This window comes from Chiloscyllium plagiosum, unplaced genomic scaffold, assembly GCF_037043375.1.
Source record: "Chiloscyllium plagiosum isolate Xiang-an unplaced genomic scaffold, Cpla_swu_hap1 HiC_scaffold_8, whole genome shotgun sequence".
NCBI classification, from domain to species: Eukaryota; Metazoa; Chordata; class Chondrichthyes; order Orectolobiformes; family Hemiscylliidae; genus Chiloscyllium; species Chiloscyllium plagiosum.
In genome coordinates this window covers 91,851,276-91,871,578 of record NW_028270146.1, presented here as the reverse complement: position 1 = coordinate 91,871,578, position 20,303 = coordinate 91,851,276, and the positions used below count along the sequence as shown (strand labels likewise).

Sequence of the window (20,303 nt, the reverse complement as noted above, 5' to 3'; positions counted from 1 at the left end):
ATCCAGATCGTTAATGTACAATGTGAATAGTTGTGGCCCCAATACAGACCCTGCAGAACTCTACCAGTCCCCATAGGGGCTGCCATCCTGAAAAAGACCCCTTGATCCCACTCTCTGCCAGTCAGCCGATCCTCTATCCAGGCCAGTACCTTGACCCTAATACCATGGGTTAATATCTTACTTAGCAGCATTTTGTCTTCTCCGGTATGACTTTCCCTTGATGAAGCCGTGCTGACTCAGCCCAATTTTCCCATCACTTCCAAGTAATCTCATCCAGCTCCTAAGTGTCACCCTCCAACCACTCTGATCACTAACCCACACAACCACCACTACCCCCCCTTGACTGTCAACCACTGACAACCCTCTCCCCCAACATGGCTCTTCTCTAACCTACTGCCTGCTCTCCTGCTCAGCCCCCTCCCATTCACCGTCCTCGTTCCCAATTAAACCCCTCCGATTGACCCATTCCAATCATCGTGCTCCCTCCCAGTCAATTCCGGATTGCTCCCTCCCTGGCCCCCATGATTTGTTCAGTCCCACTTCTTCCCCATCACCTCCAGCCGCCCCAATCCATCCACCTCACCCTCCCCAATCCAAGGCCTACCTCCAGCAGCCTCCATCAACATTCCTGTGGAGGCCTGGGAACTGGAGCAGTTCACCCAGCTGGTGTAAGTAGAGCCCAAGGTCTAATATCAGTACAGGCCTCTCATTTCTCACGGTGTGGAAGCAGGCCATTTGGCCCATCAATTCCAAACCGACCTTCCGAAGTGCATCCCACCCAGACCCACTCCCTACATTTCCCACGGCTAACCCACCTAACCTGCACACCTTTAGGAGGAAACCGGAGCACCCCTGGGGGGGGGGGGGGGGGGGGACCCACGCAGGCACGAGGAGAATGTGCAAACTCCACACTGACAGTCACCCGATGCTGGAATTGAACCGGGTCCCTGGCGCTGTGAGACAGCTGTGCTAACCACTGAGCTACCGTGCCACCCGCAAACATCTTTCTATATGCCCAAACTGTAAACAATATCTAATAAACAAGGGTGAAAAAAAAACAAGTTAAGAATAACAATCGTGCAGGCAACCAGGTTACTGACACCCAAATTGTTCAGATAAAACAGAAGGATCTGTTTTCCCAAAGTGTCTCCAACTCCCAGTCATTCCTTAAAAACTATCATTTTAACAGAGGTCTTGGGTCACCTGATTCCTTATGTCATTTGCTGTCACATCTATACCAGTAAATATTACTATATGGTCCCTTGGGATGTTCTATTATCATTGTCGTGCTACCTAAGTGTATGCTATCATTATTGAATTGTTCTTATTTATTTATGAAGGGAGGGACAAACTTTACTGTTTAGTTCAGTATTTAGCACCAATCCCTAATTGCCCTTGAGAAGATAAGGGTGGGTTGTCTTCTTGGGACTGCTGCAGTCCCTTTAGCTTATGTACACCCAGTCAAAAAGAGAATTCCAAGATTTGATCCAGTGAGAGTGAAGGAATAGTAGTTTAATTTCAAGTTAGGACGGGGAACTTGCAGGATGGTGGCATTCCCATTTATCTGCTGCTCTTGCAGTGGTCAAGGTCACTGATTTGGGAGGTCTGTCATAGGAGCCTTGGTGAGTTACTCTAGTCATAGAGTCATAGGGTCCAACCAGTCCATAATCCCAAACTAAACTAGTCCTACCTGCCTGTTTCTGGCCCATATCCCTCCAAACCTTTCCTATTCATGTACTTATCCAAATTTCTTTTAAATGATGTAACTGTACCCACCACTTCCTCAGGAAGTTCATTCCACACACGAACCACCTTCTGTGTAAAATATTTGCCCCTAAGTCTTTATTAAAAATGTGCCCCCTAGTCTTGAAATCCCCCATTCTAGGAAAAAGACAACTACCATTAACTCTATCTATACCCCTCATTATTTTATAAACTTCTATCAGGTCACCTTTCAACCTCCTACGGTCCAGTGGAAAAAATCCCAGCCTTTCTTTATAACTCAAACCTTCCATACCCAGCAACATCCTGGTAAATCTCTTCTAAACCCTCTCCAGCTTAATAATATCCTTCCTATAACTGGGTGACCTGGACTGGACACAGTATTCCAGAAGAGGCCTCACCAAAATCCTGTACAATGTCATCATATGACTTCCCAACTCATGCACCCTGTGCTGCTGCCACTCTGCATCAGGGGTGAAAAGAATGAATGTAGAAGGTGGTAGGTGTAGTGACAATTGGTTTGCTTTGTCCTGGATGGTATCAAGCTTCTCAAGTGTTGTTGGAGCTGCACTCATTGAGGCAAGTGGGGACTGATCCATCACACCCCTGATTTGTGCCTTGTAGATGGTGGACAGGCTTTGGGGAGTCAGGAGGTGAGTTACTCACTGCAGAATTTCCTGCCCCTGACCTGCTCTTGTATCCACATGATTCATGTGGTGGGAACAGTTGAGTTTCTGACCAGTGACAATTGATGGTGGGGACGGTCAAATTGCTGAATGTCCAGGGTGATGTTTAGATCCTCCCTAGTTGGAGATGATCATTACCAAGTGCCTGTGTGGTATGAATGCTACTTCCACTCATTAACTAATAGAGATCACAAAGCACCTCACTCAAACGTAATCTGTTTCCTCCAATGATTGCTTAGCGCAATGGTTTGGATATTTGCACTGGAACTGTCACAAAGAGTAAACATTGGATCGACAAACTAATTTTAAAATAATTGCTTTGCACTGCAGCTCTTTGAACAGCCACATCCATTCTGGAAGATTCTGGTTCTGCCATGTCCACTGCTGTTTGTTTGGAAAGTCAAAGACTGACCATTCCTCTCCAGCCAACTGCCCACTTGGGTGTGAAGGCAGGAATTAGTTCGGTGAACATTGCACCTCCTTCAGAATTTGCATTGTTCAATATTTCAACGTCCTCAGTCAAACAAGCTGGTTCAGTGTACATAGTTTGAATTTATGAAGTGGTGAATATAAGATTGGGACTGGAATGCTCCACACATTCAGGGCTGATCCCAGTTCGGTGAGTAGCACACTTGACTTAAAGATTAAAGAGGTCGTCATTGTCTTGGAACGACAGCGGGTGGGAGAGATATTAAATGAATATTTTGCATCAGTTTTTACTGTGGAGAAAGAAATTGAGGCCAGAGAGCTCAGTGAAATAAATATTGATGTTTTGTAAACAGTTTACATTACAGAAGGGAAAGTGCTGGAGGTCTGAGAAAATATGAAAGTAGATAAATATCCAGACCTGATCTAGTGTATCCCAGGATATTGTGGGACGTTAGGGAGGAAATTGCAGAACACTTTGCAGAAATATTTGTAACATTCATAACTATGGATGAGGTGCCTTCGGTGTCCAATATCGTGCCTTTGTTTAAGAAAGGATGTAAGGAGAAACCTGGGAACTATAGATCGGTGAGTCTGACTTCAGTGGTGGGGAAGATTAGATTACATTACATTACTTACAGTGTGGAAACAGGCCCTTCGGCCCAACAAGTCCACACCGACCCGCCGAAGCGCAACCCACCCATTACCCCACATTTACCCCTTATTACCTAACACTACTGGCAATTTAGCATGGCCAATTCACCTGACCTGCACATCTTTGGACTGTGGGAGGAAACCGGAGGCCCCGGAGGAAACCCACGCAGACACGGGGAGAATGTGCAAACTCCACACAGTCAGTCGCCTGAGTCGGGAATTGAACCCGGGTCTCTGGCGCTGTGAGGCAGCAGTGCTAACCACTGTGCCACCGTGCCACCCACCAAGATGTTGGAGGTGATTCTGAAGGATAGGATTTATATGCATTCGAAGAAACAAGAAATGATTAGGGATCGCCTTCACGGTTTTGTGAGAGGGAAATCATGTCTCACAAACCTGACCGAATATTTTTGAGGAAGTAACCAAGATTTATGAGGGCAGAGTAGTAGACATTCTTTACTTGGAGAAAGTGAGAGCTGTAGATGCTCGAGATCAGAGTCGAGAGTGTGGTACTGGAAAAGCACAGCGGGTCAGGCAGCATCCGAGGAGCAGGAAAATCAACATTTCGGGCAAAAGCCTTTGACATGGTAGACTAATTAGTAAGGTTAGATAACATGGGATTCAGAGTGAATTTGCCACTTGGATACAAAATTTGCTTAACGCAGGAGACAGGGACTGATGGTGGTATGTTATTTTTCAGAGTGGAAGTCTGTTCCCAGCTGTGTCCCACAGGGGTCAATGATCGGTCCACTTTTATTTGTTGTTTATATTAATGATTTAGATGAGAATGACGAATGATGATAGGCTCGCGGATGACACCAAAATTGGTGGTGTAGTGGTCACTGAAGGTTATCTAAGATTACAAAGATATTTTGATCAGTTTGGGTCAATGGGCTCTGGAGTGGCAGATGGAGTTCAATTTGGATAAATGCAAGGTATTGCATTTTGGTAAAACAAACAAGGACAGAACTTATCCAGTTAAATGTAAGGCCTTGGGTAATGTTGTATAACAGAGGGACCTAGGGGTTCAAGTACATAATTCTTTCAAGTTTGCATCACAGGTAGATATGGTAGTCATGAAGGCATCCTTGCCTTCATGGCTCAGACCTTTGAGGATAGGAGTTGAGACCTAATATACAAGATGTTGGTGAGGCCTCTTCTGGAATACTGTATGCAGTTCTGGTCACTCTGTTATATAAAGGATATTATTAAGCTGGACAGGGTTCTGAAGGATCTAGATTAGAGTGGTGCTGGAAAAGCACAGCAGGTCAGGCAGCATTCAAGGAGCAGGAAAATCGACGTTTCGGGTAAAAGCCCTTCATCAGGAATAGCCCTCTACTCCTGATGAAGGGCTTTTGCCCGAAACGTCGATTTTCCTGCTCCTTGGATGCTGCCTAAAGACTGTGCTTTTCCAGCACCACTCTAATCTAGACTCTGGTTTCCAGCATCTGCAGTCCTTGTTTTTACCTAGGGTTCTGAAGATACTTACCAGGATGTTGCTGAAAATGGAGGGTTTGAATTATAAGGAGAGGCTGGATAAGCTGGGACTTTTTTCACTTGAGCGTAGACGGTCGAAGGGTGACCTTCTAGAGGTTTATACAATAGTGAATAGTACAGATAAGGTGAATGGCAGGTGTCTTTCCCCTAAGATGGGGGATTTCAAGACTAGTGGCACACTTTTAAGGTGAGAGGAGAAAGATTTAACAGAGACATGAGGGGAATTTTTTTTTAACACAAAGAGAGTGGTTCTTGTGTGGAACAAACTTCCAGAGGAAATTGCAGGCACATTTACAATGTTTACAAGACATTTGGATAACTACATGAATAAGAAATGTTTGCAGACCAAACCCAGGCAGGTGGGGCTAGTTTACTTTGGGATTTTAGTCAATGTGGACCAGCTGGACTGTAGGATCTGTTACTGTGCCGTATGATTGTATAATTGAGTCAGTCCCAGTCCATTTTAGAGATCTGAGCTTGCAATGTTGGCTAACAACCCCCTAGTGCAGTGAGGCATTGTCAGGGGTGCCCTGTTTTCAAATGAGATGAAAAGCTATTTCCAAAATCCGCAGGAAACTCTGCACTGCGACCCAGTCACTCATTACTTCGCAACCAACATCACTAAAATTAGATTGTCTCGTCAGTGCTTTGATGTACTAAGGTGTTATACAAGAAAGTTAGTCTTTCTTTAATTGTATTCATCGTGGTCATCTTAAACAAACACGAGGCATGTCTGAAAAACTAAATCAGCTGTGCTGGATGCAGCATCATGAAACTAATATTTTCTGACCACATTGTGCACATTTTATTAAAACTTAATGTTTCCTCTAGTGATTGCTTAGGGCAATGGTTTGGATATTTGCATTAAAAGAATAAACACTGGATCGACAAATTAATTAAAAAATATTTGCCTTGCACTGCAGCTCTTCAAACAGCAACAGCCATCCTTTTAGATTCTGGCTCCATGCAAGTCAACTGCTGTTTGTTTAGAAAGTCAAAAGGCTGACCATTTCTTTCCTGTCAACTACCCACCTGGAGGTGAAGGCAGGAACTAAAAGTGAAGACCCCTCAATATCAAGTGGGATTTGGCATTTTGAACTGCTGAGCTATTGTATGACTCTGAACAGGTACAATTTGGAATTATGTAAAATTTACACATCTTACACTCCACACATGCCTCTCTCTGACCTATTTAATAAAATCCAATCTGCAGTGTTTTCATTTATTTCATGACTGTGTCTCGGCTCCCTCTCAAAGTCACTTCCTGGTCTTAATTTCTGCATTCTAACCACTCTCTGGGTAAAGCAGTCCCTTATTAATGTATGCATTAATGACAATCCTGTAAATATGGCAATTAATGGTCATTTACCATGAAGTGGAACCATTTCAACAACTACTCAATCAAACTCCTTCATAAGTTTTGAAAACCCCCATCATGTCCAACCCCTTATCCTTATCTTTCCCTAAGCACAGAGGCCCAGGTAACTTCAGTCTTGCTTTCATCCTTTTGAACTTTTATTTGTACGTTCTCCAGTTCCCCTTTGTCTTTTCTTTTTGCCATCTAGCAAGCAGAACTACGCACATTATTCCAGTATGATCTAATAAAAGAGCGTATAGGAATGATTTCTTTAAAATCCATTCACAGCATATGGGCGTCACTGGCTAGGCCAGCATTTGTTGCCCATTGGGCAGTTTAGAGTCACCACTGAGAAAAGAACAGGAAACCACATCACCATCTGAAATGATGTCTCCACAGGAAATGACCACCAATGCTAGGAAACTCAAACATATAAACAGAAAGTGGGCTACACCACCAGTGCTTCATTCAGAGGCTCACTGAAAATGTTACCCAGTACGGTGACGAAACATCTGAAAATGAACCTTCCAGCTCAGCGAGCAAACCTACATTTAGAATCTCAACCTGAGCTACAAATCCTCTCAAAACTCGCTAGTCACCACATTTCTGTGGGTCCAGAGTCACATGTCAGCCAGACCAGGTAAAGACAGCAGTTTCCTTCCCTGAAGGGCATTAGGGAACCAGATGGGTTTTTCCCCAACAATTGACAATGGATTCATGGTCATCATTAGACTCTTAATTCCAGACTGTTTTATTTTATTGAATTCAAATTTCACCATCTGCCTTGGCAGGATTCAAACCCGAGTGCCCAGAACATTACCTGGGTCTCAGGATTAACAGTCCAACGATAAGACCACTCGGGTCATTGCCTCCCCTATCTTCTTAAACTTGAAATGTTTCAGGAAATATTTATAACGATGTTGCCAGTGTTGGAGGGTTTGAGCTATAGGGAGAGGCTGAATAGGCTGGGGCTATTTTCCCTGGAGCATCTGAAGCTGGTGATATGCAAGTTTACAAAATCATGAGGAGCATGGAATGGGTGAATAGCAGGGTAGGATGGTCCAAGGACAAGAGGATATAGGTTTAAGGTGAGGGGTGAAAGATTACAGTAAAGGGACCTGAAGGGTAACTTTTTCAAGCAGAGGGTGGTGTATGAATGGAATGAGTTTCCAAAGGAGGTGGTGGAAGCTGGTACAATTACAACATTTAAAAGGCACCTGGATGGAGAAATGAAAAGGAAGTATTTAGAGGGATATGGGCTAAATGCTGACGAATGGGATTAGATTAATTTAGGATATCTGGTTGGCCTGGACAGGTTGGATCAAAGGGTTTGTGTGCTCTACATCACTGTATACGTTATAAAATCATTTCCCCAATGCACAATTACATTTATGTAAAAAAGAATGCCAGTGCTTTTCTTGCATATAGATGGTCTTAGCCCAAAGTAGGCAATGAAAATGACCGAACTATGCCAACCACAGCACAACATGTAAGTACCCCAGGTTCCAAAGAACCTGATTGAGGTGTACTTGATCTGGCACTAAATTTGACCATTAAATATGCTTTTCACATCATCTTGCAGGTCTTTCTGAATATGCAAGGCTGTGGTTCACTGGTGACATTCACCTTGCTGAGACAAAGGTCACAGGTTAAGTTAAAATTCCACTTCAGAGGTAATGCAGGCCATCAGCCCCATTTAGTGCTGAGGGCATAATGTAATGTCGGACTTGCCTTCTTTCAAATCAGATGTTAAATCAAGGTCACATCTTCCCTCGTAGGCGGATGCAGAAGATCCAAAGAATAGCAAGGCTGGTACTCTGGCCAATTTTGATCCATCAGGCAATATGGCTGAATGGTCTTGCATGTTGCGAAATTAACTTATCTGCTCTTTATCACATTGCAGCTTGTGCAAGTTAGCTAGCATCTTCTTTTTCTATTTTACAAAGTGGAAACTGTGCTTCAATAAAATCTGTTAATCAGCTGTGAAACCTTTTTTCGGTTGTCTTGCCAGTATGGAAACTATTGTATAAACTGGGGAGTCCTGTCATCATTATCACGACAAAAGAAACAAAAGTGAGAGAGCTGCGAGGGTTTTTTTTTTCAAGAAAGAAACATTTAAACAGCAGCAATCTTAATACAACATTTTATTACTGCACCATTCCAATACACCTGCCACTTTCACAGGCAAAGTGCCAGTCAGCACCAATTTTAACACAGAATAAATAGCTCAAAATCAGAAAGCAAAATGCAACAAAACTCTCTATAAAGGGCAGTCCGTGTAGTACAGTACAGTAAAATCTAACCATTCGTCTCCCCTTTTAGTGATTCTTAGAGTAAAGGGACAACTAATGATATGGATACAGTATGGGGTCAACCATCATCTTTGCTGTCACCAATTTCCATTTCTGATCCATGCCAGGCAATATTTACAAAAGCTAGGTCCTGTGGATGCTAGAAATGCAAAACAAAACTTGAAAATGCTGAGAGAGATTACGCAGCAGGTTCCACTGAGGGCGGAACAGAGTGATTGTTTCAGGTCGATGAAAAATAAGATGTCTCGAGGGGGAGGCTAAGTGGGGATGGCAAAGATACCAACAGCTGCAGTGGGGAGTGGAGGAAATGAGTAGAGATTAAGGTCTGAAGCTGTTAAACTCCAAGTAAAAGCCCAGAAAATGCAGCCATTCCTGAAGCTTTGGCTAAGCTCCACTTGTATCAAAGAGGAGGGCAAGGGTTGAGAGGTCAGAGTGGGACGGAGAATTGAAGTGACAGAAAATCCAGAGGGTCACACTGGCAAACTGAGTGAGGCTGTCCCAGCCAGCGGTCACCCAGTCTGCATTTGGTCTTCCCGTTGTGCAGAAGGGCATGCTGTGAACTGTGAGTACAGTGCACTAAACAGAAGAAGTATAGGTAAAGCACCGTACAGCTGTAGATTGTTAAAGAAAGATTTTTCTCCCATCACCCTTGCTTCATTGACACATCATTTTAAAACAGTGCCCTCTCATTCATTTCTTTCACATGCAGGGGCAGTTTCTCCGGATCTATCCAACTCATCATGACTCTCAAAATCTCTCTCAAATCCCTCCTCGGCCTTCTTCTTTCCAAGGAGAACAGATCCAACCTCTTTAACCTTTTCCTCACAACTGAAGCCCTTGGATATTGTTTGATCCGCCAAGCATTCCGAGCATGTTTTTGGTCTCACTCCAGGCTGCAATTCCCTGGTTGCAGTCACATTGCTGGGTAACTGCCAACATAGGTTGGGTGTATTCCTGGAAATGTCAGCCTCCCACACTGCCATGGCAAACAGCACTTTCTTGCTCTCTCCAGCTCTCCTCATACAGACAGAGAGATATACAGCACAGAAACAGTCCAACACGTCTATGCCAACAAGACACCCTAAATTAATCTTGACCCCTTTTCCAGTACCTGGCCCATATCCCTCTAAACCCTCCTTATTCATGTATCCATCCAGATGCCTTTTAAATGTTGTAATTGTACCAGCCTCCACCACTTCTTCTAGCAGCTCATCCCATGCACGCACCACCCTCTGAGTGAAAAAGTTGCCCATTAAATCCCATTTTAAATCTTTCCCCTCACCTTAATTCCCTGGAGCGTCGGAAGCTGAGTGGTGACCATGTAGAGGTTTATAAAAACATGAGGGCTATGGATAGGGTAAATAGACAAGATCTTTCATGTGGGTTAAGGTAGTCCAAAACTAGAGGCCATAAGTTTAAGGTGAGAGGGGAAGACATAAAAGGTACCTAAGGGGCAACTTTTTTACGCAGATGTGCTACGTGTATGGAATGAGCTGCCAGAGAAAGTTACAACATTTGAAAGGTATCTGGATGGATATATGAATAGGGAGAGTTTAGAGGGATATGGGCCAAGTACTGGCAAAGGGGACTAGATTAATTTAGAATATCTCATTGCCATGGACGGGTTAGACTGAAGGTCTCTCTGTAGCTCAAACTCTACAACCCTAGCAACATCCATGTGAATCTTTTCAAGTTTAACAAATTCTTTCCTAAGACAGGGTGACCAGAATTGAACGCAGCATTCCAACCAATGTCCTGTATGGCTGCAATATGATTTCCCCACTTCCACACTCTATGCTCTGACCAATAAAGGAAAGCACACCTTCTTCACTATGCTATCTACCTGCAACTCCGCTTCCAAGGAGCTATGAATCTGCACTCCATAGAACATAGAACAATACAGCACAGAACAGGCCCTTCGGCCCACGATGTTGTGCCGAACATTTGTCCTAGCTTAAGCACCCATCCATGTACCTATCCAATTAGGTCTCTTTGTTCAGCAACACTCCTGAGGATCTTACCATTTAGTGTATAAGTCCTGATGACAAACAAAGGAAAGTGTGTGTAAAGAAAATCAAATCAAACACACCCTTCTCTTTAATGCCTTAATGCTGATCACCCCTCACCCCCCCCTACATCGAGTTGCTCACAGGAATGTCTGGATAATTCATCTTCAATGGATGGAGATTGCAGGCCAACCCTGGACATTACGCGACTCCCCGCGGTCTGCTTTAAAGCTGTTCTTCATCCATGAGCCTTGGGGGGAGCCAGGAGGTGAAGGATCGATCAGAGAGTTCAGCAGCTGAGTGCCATGGTTGTGTGCTGGGGGTGGGGTGGGGTGGGAGAAGGACCATTTAATGAAGTGGTGAGAGGGCATTCCCTGCTCCTTGCCCTCTCCACAGATGCCTGCTGTATAACTGCCCAAACATGCAGTGGGTGAAACTAGAACTGCCAACCTAATTCTCTAAGTGTATCCTTACATTCCTTTCTGCTCTCTGTACTTATCTATGTTTCACTTCAACACACCTATGCTATTTACCAAAACCATTTCACATCACACCATGTTCCACGTCACCCACCCCTCCCCATTCTTGGATGAAGACTTCAATTCCTTATTGGATTTATTAATGACTATCTCAGATTTTTTGAGCCCCAGGAATTTCCCTGAAATACAAACTTTCTCTCTCTAAATCTAATGTATCAAGTCCATAAGAGGGATAAGATGTGGGAGCAGAAGTATGCTATTTTATATACTTAAAGAAGCTTTTGCTGTCTGACTTGACATTATTAGCAAGTTTACAATCAACATTATTTTCTTCTTTTTTGGTGGTTTTTAAAACTTTTCTAATCCTTTAGCTTACCACCAATCTTTGCTACACTGTATTTTTTTCTTTCAATCTGATGCTGTTCTTACCTTCACTGGATAACTACCCCTTCCTGAAATCTATCTTTCTTGCTGAAATATCTCTTTGCTGTGAGACATCAATTATCTTCTTAAACATCTGCCCTTGTGCTTACACTGTCTCTGCTGCTAAATTCTTTACACGGTCCACTCCAGCAAGCTCACTTCTCATTCTATTCCAATTGCTCTTATTTGAGTTTATCGCAACTGTCTCTGACCTGAGTTTCTCCCTCTCAAACCTCATGCTAATTTCTACCATGTTATGGTCACTGTTCCCAAGGAAACAGGGAGATCATTTGTTATCTGGAGGTCATTTATTAAACACGCCTGATTACCACGTTATCAGATCCAAAACAGCTTTATCCCTGGTCGGATCCACAACATATTACTCGAGGAAGTCTTCCCAAATACACTTTTCCTCATGGCTAAGTCTGCCAATTTGATTTTCCCAATCTATGTGATGATTAAAGTCATCCATGATTAATGTACTGCCTTTTTTTAAAAACACATATTCATTATATCCTGATTTATTCTCTATCCTACCAAACAACTACTCCCATGAGTGACTTCTTCCAATTATTTCTTACGTCAATCCATATGGAATCTACATCTTTCAGTTCAAGATCATTCCTTGCTATCATTTTAGTTCTATCCTATATTTACAAAGCGACCCCACCACCTTTCTTACCTGCCTGTCCTTCTCAGAAGTTCACATGCCCCTGAATATTTAGGAGAAAGCGAGGTCTGCAGATGCTGGAGATCAGAGTTGAAAATGTGTTGCTGGAAAAGCGCAGCAGGTCAGGCAGCATCCAGGGAACAGGAGAATTGACGTTTCGGGCATAATCCCTTCGGGCTTATGCCCGAAACGTCGATTCTCCTGTTCCCTGGATGCTGCCTGGCCTGCTGCGCTTTTCCTGAATATTTAGGTCCCTTCGTACATAAAAGGCGTCCATCAGATTATCTCCTCATTCTTCTGTTTTCAAGAATAATCATAACCTCTCAGCCTGTTTTCAGGATTGTACATCTTCTACCTTCACCAGTACCTTTATATACTCTTACAGAGACAGACCTCTATGTAGTACTGAGTGCGATCAAACCAAAAATCTCTACAGATTTAATGTAACCTCTCTGCTTTGCATGGATACTTTCAGTGTTCAGAATTGTTAGTACAACCCACTGGACCAGAAGTAGGGACACTATGACTGCACAGCAAAATCCCTGCTTTCAGAGCTTTACCCTAAGCATCTAGATTACTGTACAAATGACAATTTCACTGTGCCACTGTTATCTCTGCTTGCTTTATAGTTATCGTTGAGAATGTACGCCAGTGGTGTGCTTGTATTCTTGACCGACTTATTAAACTTTGATTGTCAAGTGGAAAAGCCCAGAGCAATGGTGATGATCAATAGCTAGTCAGAGTAGTTTAGGCAATTCAGGAAGCATCCTATATTCAGGAGCTGGGAGCAAATTACTGCAGATCCCAGAATCTGTGCTGAAAACAACAAATGCTAGAGATCACAGCGGGTCAGTCAGCATCCATGGGGAGACAGAGAGAAAGAGCAAACTAATGTTTTGTTGACCCGCTGTGATCTCCAGAATTTGATTTTTTTCACTGTATTCAGGATGTCTAACTGAGGGGTTTTTGACCTGCCACTGGACTTGAACTGCAAATAAACCTCCAGTTTCCGTTGCACCGTGGGCGGCACGGTGGCACAGTGGTTAGCACTGCTGCCTCACAGCGCCTGAGACCCGGGTTCAATTCCCGCCTCAGGCGACTAACTGTGTGGAGTTTGCACGTTCTCCCCGTGTCTGCGTGGGTTTCCTCCGGGTGCTCCGGTTTCCTCCCACAGTCCAAAGATGTGCAGGTCAGGTGAATTGGCCATGCTAAATTGCCCGTAGTGTTAGGTAAGGGGTAAATGTAGGGGCAGGGGTGGGTTGCGCTTCGGCGGGTCGGTGTGGACTTGTTGGGCCGAAGGGCCTGTTTCCACGCTGTAATGTAATCTAATCTACACTACACCGTCTTCTGAGTCAGAATATCACAGGTACAAATATGACATCACAGCCTTAAGCCCAGATCCGGGCTGACACCCCGTTGCAGTCCCGAGGAAGGATGATAGTGCCAACTTTCATGTGAGATCCTGAATTCAATCCCTGCCTGTCCTTTCAGGCAACTGTAAACGATCCCATGCCACTGTTTTGAAAAGACCCGGGGAGTTTTCCTTGCAAATATAATCTCTGAACCAATTAACCACTAAAAGCTAATTACTGTTTTTGTACAGCACATTAATTAGGAACTGGAGTGATTGGGCTTGGATTTAGATAAGAAGTCTTATCACAGGTTTAAGGTTGATATATGGCAAAAAGAAGATTTTAGGAGAAAATAAGGACTGCAGATGCTGGAGAATCAGAGTTGAAAATGTGGAAAAGCACAGCAGGTCAGGCAGCATCCGTGGCTCAGGAGAATCGACGTTTCGGGCATAAGCCCTTCATCAGGAATATACGAGTCATTAGTACAAACAATTTTGTAAGCTAGCGCATGGAAAGGATGAGGTGGGGAGCTAGGGTGCAAAATGCATTGGGGTTTAAAAAAATTGATGGTTCTTTGGGGTTTCATATTTAGATGGATGTAGATTGCGTTAAACCAAATGATATTTTGTTTAGATTGCATGTGAACGGATGAGGATTGGAGAACTGTTGTGTTAGAAATGGATGGGAAAGAGGTCAGGTTGTGGTTGTGTGATTAAGGGGCGTGACAATGTTGTAGCTTTAAAAGATTACTTTGTTTTTTTTTAAAAGTGAGATTGCATGAGAGCGCCAAGAGATCTGTAAGGGAGTAAACAGCTGGAGAGACCGCAGGGTTTCTTTTTAGAGTTGGAACAATAGAAGCAGCCTGAGTGGGTGTGGTCAAGCTCTCAGAGAACCAAAATCTTTAGCTTTCAGCAGTTGCTGATAGGGTCTTTAAGAAGTGAAAGCCATTCTTTCCCTCTCTAGGTTAAGCTGGGTATTCTCTGCTGCTACAGGAGCTGCATATGAGACAAGCTGTGTTTTGAATATGCTGACACAGTTAATTAGTAGTAGTTGCTGTATCTATTATCCTGTTTGGTTTTCCAATAAAGCTAACTTATTCACAATTCCTTCTTTTGTTGTATTTTAACTATATTGGATGACTAGAGTGCATTTTGCTTTAAACTCAGTAGTTTGGCCAAGCAAATTGCATCTGGAATGCAACCCCTTACGTTTACCTTTAAAGTTAAAAAAAATTAGGACGTAGACTATCTTCTGCATAGTTTGAGAGGGTTTGTTCTAGTCCACAACAGGAGTCACAGCTACTGATACCTGACTGTTATGAAAAGATACTCCCTATGAACAGAAAAGTTAAAAACAAGGTTCAACAATTTTGAAGAAGTGCTTCAACTTAGTGGATAATTTGAACATAATTTATTACAGGTGGTGGAGATCTTGCCTTCTACCTGGTAGCAATTCCATGCCATCTCTCTTAAGGAAGGCCAACCTGTATTAAATATCAATTAATCAGGCATTTAACTGAGACAGCGGCAGGTCACCCCTAGCATCAAGGGTACCAGAGGGATATAAATCCCAGACACCAATCAACAATGGACTAGCTGCTCCTAATGCTCAACTTGGGATACAATGCTTTGACAAGGAATGGATGTGCAAAAATACAGAAATAAAGGAGCAATTAAAAACAAGAATATGAAAGGTTAAGGCAGTGGAGTGATAGGGAGGGGCAAGGCCACGGAAGCTTGCGAACAGGATGAAGGCAAGCACCACTTAAGAACTGTAACCCAATAAGGATTTTGCAGCTTTTGCTGTCACAATAGCTTCTGTGGATGAATTAATTAAAAAGCAAAGTGAATATGTTGAACATTTTGGCAAAAAAAGGATAATTTGGGAGGACGGGAATGTGTAAGCAGCATGATTTGTGAAGAACCTACACAATGTGACTCATGTAATTGCTATTATTTCTACGTGTGTGCCTACAAACTTGCCGGGTGGGCACAATGTTGGGAATGGTCAGGCAGCATCCAGGGAACAGGAGTATCGACGTTTCGGGCATAAGCCCTTCTTCAGGAATCCTGAAGAAGGGCTTATGCCCGAAACGTCGATTCTCCTGTTCCCTGGATGCTGCCTGACCTGCTGCGCTTTTCCAGCAACACATTTCCAGCTCTGATCTCCACCATCTGCAGACCTCACTTTCTCCACAATGTTGGGAATGCCACCTCGATAGTCTGCTTTCTTCTCACACTGAACAGATGGCACTGTGGACAGAGTGTACGTAGGGTGGCAAAAATTCACAATTCCTATCCCGTCTTTGATCGATTCTCCTGTAAAAATCAGATTGAGATGTTTTGACTGGGAGAGGGGGAGGAGCAAGTCCCAGTTGATGATGGCTTTGTCAACACTTCAATGTTTTAAAGGTCAGTCTCAGGATATGAGATCACACTGACAAGGCTGATGTACACACTCAACCATAGCCACCCTGAGAAGATGGTGAGACTATGCCTTGCCTTTTAGGCCGCTTCCAAGGGCAGTTAAGGGTTCAATGTGACACTGGAGTCACATACATAGGCTGGTTTCTCATTAAGTTTTGAGCAACTGTCCGACAACCTCCTGGACTCTTTTCTTTCTCACTGTACCAGTTTATTTCCAGACTTTTAAAAGTTCTCCAATTATCACAGTGCTCCTGAAACTCACCTCCTGTTCTTTACTAGTCCACTAGCAATAGCAACAATACAAGGGTGCGTGTGATTAACTATGACAACTTTGGTTAATTCAACAACGATCTCGCCAATGTTATTGACAAACATTCAACACCACATCAATATATTTGTGGTGAAGGTATGTTTACTGTACATGTCCACTCTTAAAAATTATTAAATAAAATTTGTTAATGAACGGAGGAGCCCCTAATGTGGCACTGTAGAATCATAGAATAGAATTGTAGAATCTCATAGAATCACTAACAAATAACCACTTTCAAAGGAAACTTAGATTTAAATTAAATAACATTCTGGGGATGGCGTGGAGGTAAAGAGATGAAGCACTCCAATAGTGTAGTATATACTATATGTATATATGTGCTCTCTTTCGTCATCCCTTTCACCATCCCTCCCATTATCCCTGGTCCACAAGGCATCAATCCACTTAACAGACCAGACAGCAGATGCTTCATATGAAATTCAATCCCTGAATGGATCAATATTCCCATAACGCAAATAAATACCAAAGGGAAGGACTGGGATGTGAGAAAATAGTAGTTGGGTGGGGAATCAATCGGAGAGACTCCTTCCCCAAACACACAGGATATGGGACACTTCTGTGGTCACAGCCGCAATGCTAACCAGATAAGGCTGGATTTCAAAATGGAACCTTAACCTGAGGAATAGCAATTTCCCATCTTTCGGGTCCGATTACTGATTACATATTCCTGAGTTCGGACGAAACCATTCCCATTCACCACTCCACCTCATTTCCCACTCGTTTCCAGCCTTTCCAGTACCTGAGTTCACTTCTCTGTTCACTCACAATCCAAATTCGCTGCCGTACCAACCACACTTTTCAACAATCTACACTCACTCAGTACATCCATTCACTGTAAACCTAAAAGTTCAAACTTATTGCACTAACTTTGTTTGATCAAAACTGATGTAAGTGGACCAGATAAAGGATTTTTCCTACGAAGATCCCAGCAGCTTGGGCGAACGAGGTTAGACCAGAGTTAAGACATTCCAGTGTTTAAACGGTAACTTTGAAACTAAAAAAAGAATCTACAGCGACTGTGTACCGTATAGATTGGTCCTGCGAGAAAGGATCTTGGCCATATCGTATGGAACAACAGATATCCCTTCCATAGACGAAGTTTAGTAGCTGCCAACGTTTCATACCCATTAAAAGGAGCACAGGGCTGTACAAACATTCAGCTGAATAAGTGTTAAAGCCTGATAAAGGCAACTTTAAATCAAAGACACCCTTTACCCAGTTGCTCAATTGTGCTCTGTACCCTTTTCAACATCAAAGCATTACGCACATGGTATGCTGCACAACACACTGAATCTCCCGCAATATAAACAGTTATATATAAAAAAAAGGGCAGACTTTGGGTTGGTTCCCTGGATGAGCGCAGAGGTTGAGAGGGGGGGAACTCTGCCCGGCCTACTTTTTGTCCAGGTGGGCATGCAGTTCTGCCTCGAGGGCCATCTTGTCGAAAGTCCTGGTGTTTATTTCCAGGCGCACCTTGTCCCGGATTTGGAAGGAGGCCCTGGCCAAGGACCGCGAGTTCTCCAGGGCGATCTGCCTCTCCCGGAAGATGCGTTCGCTCTTCTCCAGCTTCCTGCTGATGGAGTCCTGGATCTCCCTCCGCTTGCACTCCTCGTCCTCCTGCAGCTTCGTCCTGTTGAGCCGGTGCACCCGCTCCCGCTCCGCCCTGCTCTCCACGGCCCTGCGGGACACCTCGTGGATCTTCTCCTGGGCCACCTGGGTCGCGTGCTGCAGCCTCCTGTCGGCGGCTCGCGCCAGCGCCTCCAGGTGCTGCTGGTGCTCCCGCTCGTGCTGCTCGGCGGCCACCCTCGCGCGCCGGATCTGCAGCTCCTCGCGGCTGGCCCTCTCCCTCAGCTCCCTGTTGCGCTTCTCCACCAGCTGCTCGTACTTCTCCTGCGAGCGGGCCAGCTTCTGCTCCAGGGACCGCCTCAGCACCTTCCTCTCCATCTCCACCTCCCTGGAGATCTCCCGCAGGGCGGCCTCGTGCTTCAGCCGCTCCACCGCGTTGGCCAGCTTCCTCTGCTCGGCCTGCCTCTGCTCCTTCTCCTCCTTCTTGTGCCCGGCCAGCGCCAGCTTCTGGTGCAGCAGCCGGCCGCGCAGCTGCACGCCCGCCTCGTCCTCGAGCTCCTGGGCCCTGAGCTGCTGCTCCTGCTGCGCCTTCCTCTCCCGCGCCTCGAGCCTCGCGTGCTCCCGCCGGCCCCGCCTCTGGCGCTCCTGGCTGCCCGCCAGCAGCCTCCACTTCTCCTCGTGCAGGGCGGAGCGCTGCTGCCGGACGCTGGCCGCCTCGCCCTGCTCGCGGCTCAGCTGCGAGCGCCGCGCCTCGCGCCGGCTCTCCCACGCGCGCTGGCCGTGCCGCAGCGCGCTCTGCCGCTCGCGCTCCTCGGCCTCGCGCCTCGCCGCCTCGCGCCGGCGCCGCGCCTCCCACTCCACGTGCGTGCGGTGGCTGCGGCTGCTCAGCAGCTCCTCCTCCTGGTGCCGGGCGAGCATCAGCGCGGCGATCTTGCGGTCCCGCGCGGGCACCTCGGCGCGCGCGCTCCGCCGCACCTCGCGCGCCATCCGGGCCACCTTCTGCGCGGTCTCCGGCGACTGGCACAGGTCGCCCAGGCTCAGGCTCTTGCCCAGGCCCCAGGCCTGCACCGGCCGGCCCCGGGGCACGGCGCCGCTCCACGCGCCCGCCTCCCGGGCGGCCGCCGAGGAGCAGGAGGAGGCGCCCGAGTCCGAGGAGGCCACCTCGCCGCCCGCCGGCGGCTTCCTCTGCAGCTGGTCCACCGACTGGCTCCTGGAGCGGCCCGGTCCCGGGCCCGGGCCCAGGCCCAGGCTGCGGGCCCGGCCGGGGCTCGGGGAAGGGGGCAGGCTGTTCCTGAGCAACCCGCCTCCGCCCGCTCTCCTCCTCCTCCTCCTCCTCCTCAGGCCCTCCTCCTCCTCCCGGATGATCTCCTCCCTCTCCTGCCTGCAGTCCCTCAGCTTCCTGCGGCGGTCCCGCTCGTAGACCTCGTAGAGGCCGCTGGCCACCCTCATGGAGCGGCCCGGCGCCCCGCGGGCGAACTCGTTGACGCCGCGGTGCAGCAGCTCCACCGGCCTGACCCCGCAGCGGGCGCAGGCCTCCAGCGAGCGCGGGCTGGTCAGCACGTAGCGGCTGCCCTCCGCCTCCGAGCTGTCGAAGTTGTCCAGGTCCAGGCGGAACATCGGCGACTCCTGGCGCCGGGGCACGCCGCCCGGCGAGGCCCCCGGAGGCTCGGCGCTGGCGTCGCCGGCCGCCCGCACCATCCCGGCGGCGGCGGAGGCGGCGGCTTCGGGGAGGGAGCCCATTCCTCAGGCGGCGGTGGCTGGGGCTGGGGCTGGGGCGGGGGCGGCGGGGACACGGGCTCCTGGCTCGCAGCCCCCGAGGGCGCTCATTGACACAGCGATTATATAAACTCAGGCAGCAAGGAAACAGCAGCATTTACCATCATCAGCCATTGGACAGCTCCCTCCACATTCACCCCTCTCACTGTCTCCATTTTCTCAGCTTTTTCTCTCTCAATTCCTCTTCTGTCTGTATTTCTCCTCTTTTCCTCTCGCTCTATTCCTCCTCTTTTACTCCGATTTCCTTTTTTCTCTCTGTACTCCTCTTCTCGCTGTATTCCTCCTCTCCCGGTATTCCTCCTCTCTATGTATTCCTCTTTTTCTCCATTTCTCTTTCTCTCCCTCTTCTCGCCGTATTCCTTCTCTCTCTCTCTCTCTCTCGGTGCTCCTCTCTGTAGTCCTCTTTCTTTTTTCCTCTGCGTTTCTCTTTCTCTCTGTATACCTCTTCTCGTCGTATTCCTTCTCTCTCTCTCAATATTCCTTCTCTCTCTCTGTATTCCCCCTTGTTATCTGTATTACTCCTCTCTCCGTTTTCTTCTCCTGTCTCGCTGGATTCTTCGTTCTCTCTGTATTCCTCCTTTTTCTCCAAATCCCTTCTCTCCCTCTCTGTATTCCTCCTTTTT

At 46.3% G+C, this 20,303-nt stretch overlaps 1 protein-coding gene across 10 annotated transcripts in view; it reads right to left on the bottom strand.

Moving 5' to 3' along the window:
• ccdc177 (coiled-coil domain containing 177) overlaps positions 1 to 19,977 on the bottom strand; it is a 39,045-nt gene extending 19,068 nt beyond the window's left edge. For 4 of the 10 annotated variants that reach the window (XR_015757975.1, XR_015757977.1, XR_015757976.1 and 1 more), the window contains exon 1: positions 17,735 to 19,783. Coding sequence is in view for 2 of the 10 variants with exons in the window: in XM_043698497.2 (XP_043554432.2) it covers positions 17,735 to 19,644 (1,910 nt within the window). In the remaining 8 variants the exon portion in view is untranslated. Of the gene's footprint in view, positions 1 to 17,205 lie in introns of those variants that run through there. The other 6 variants (XR_015757972.1, XR_015757973.1, XR_015757974.1 and 3 more) reach the window with 3 other exon arrangements.
• Positions 19,978 to 20,303: the final 326 nt, after the last annotated feature.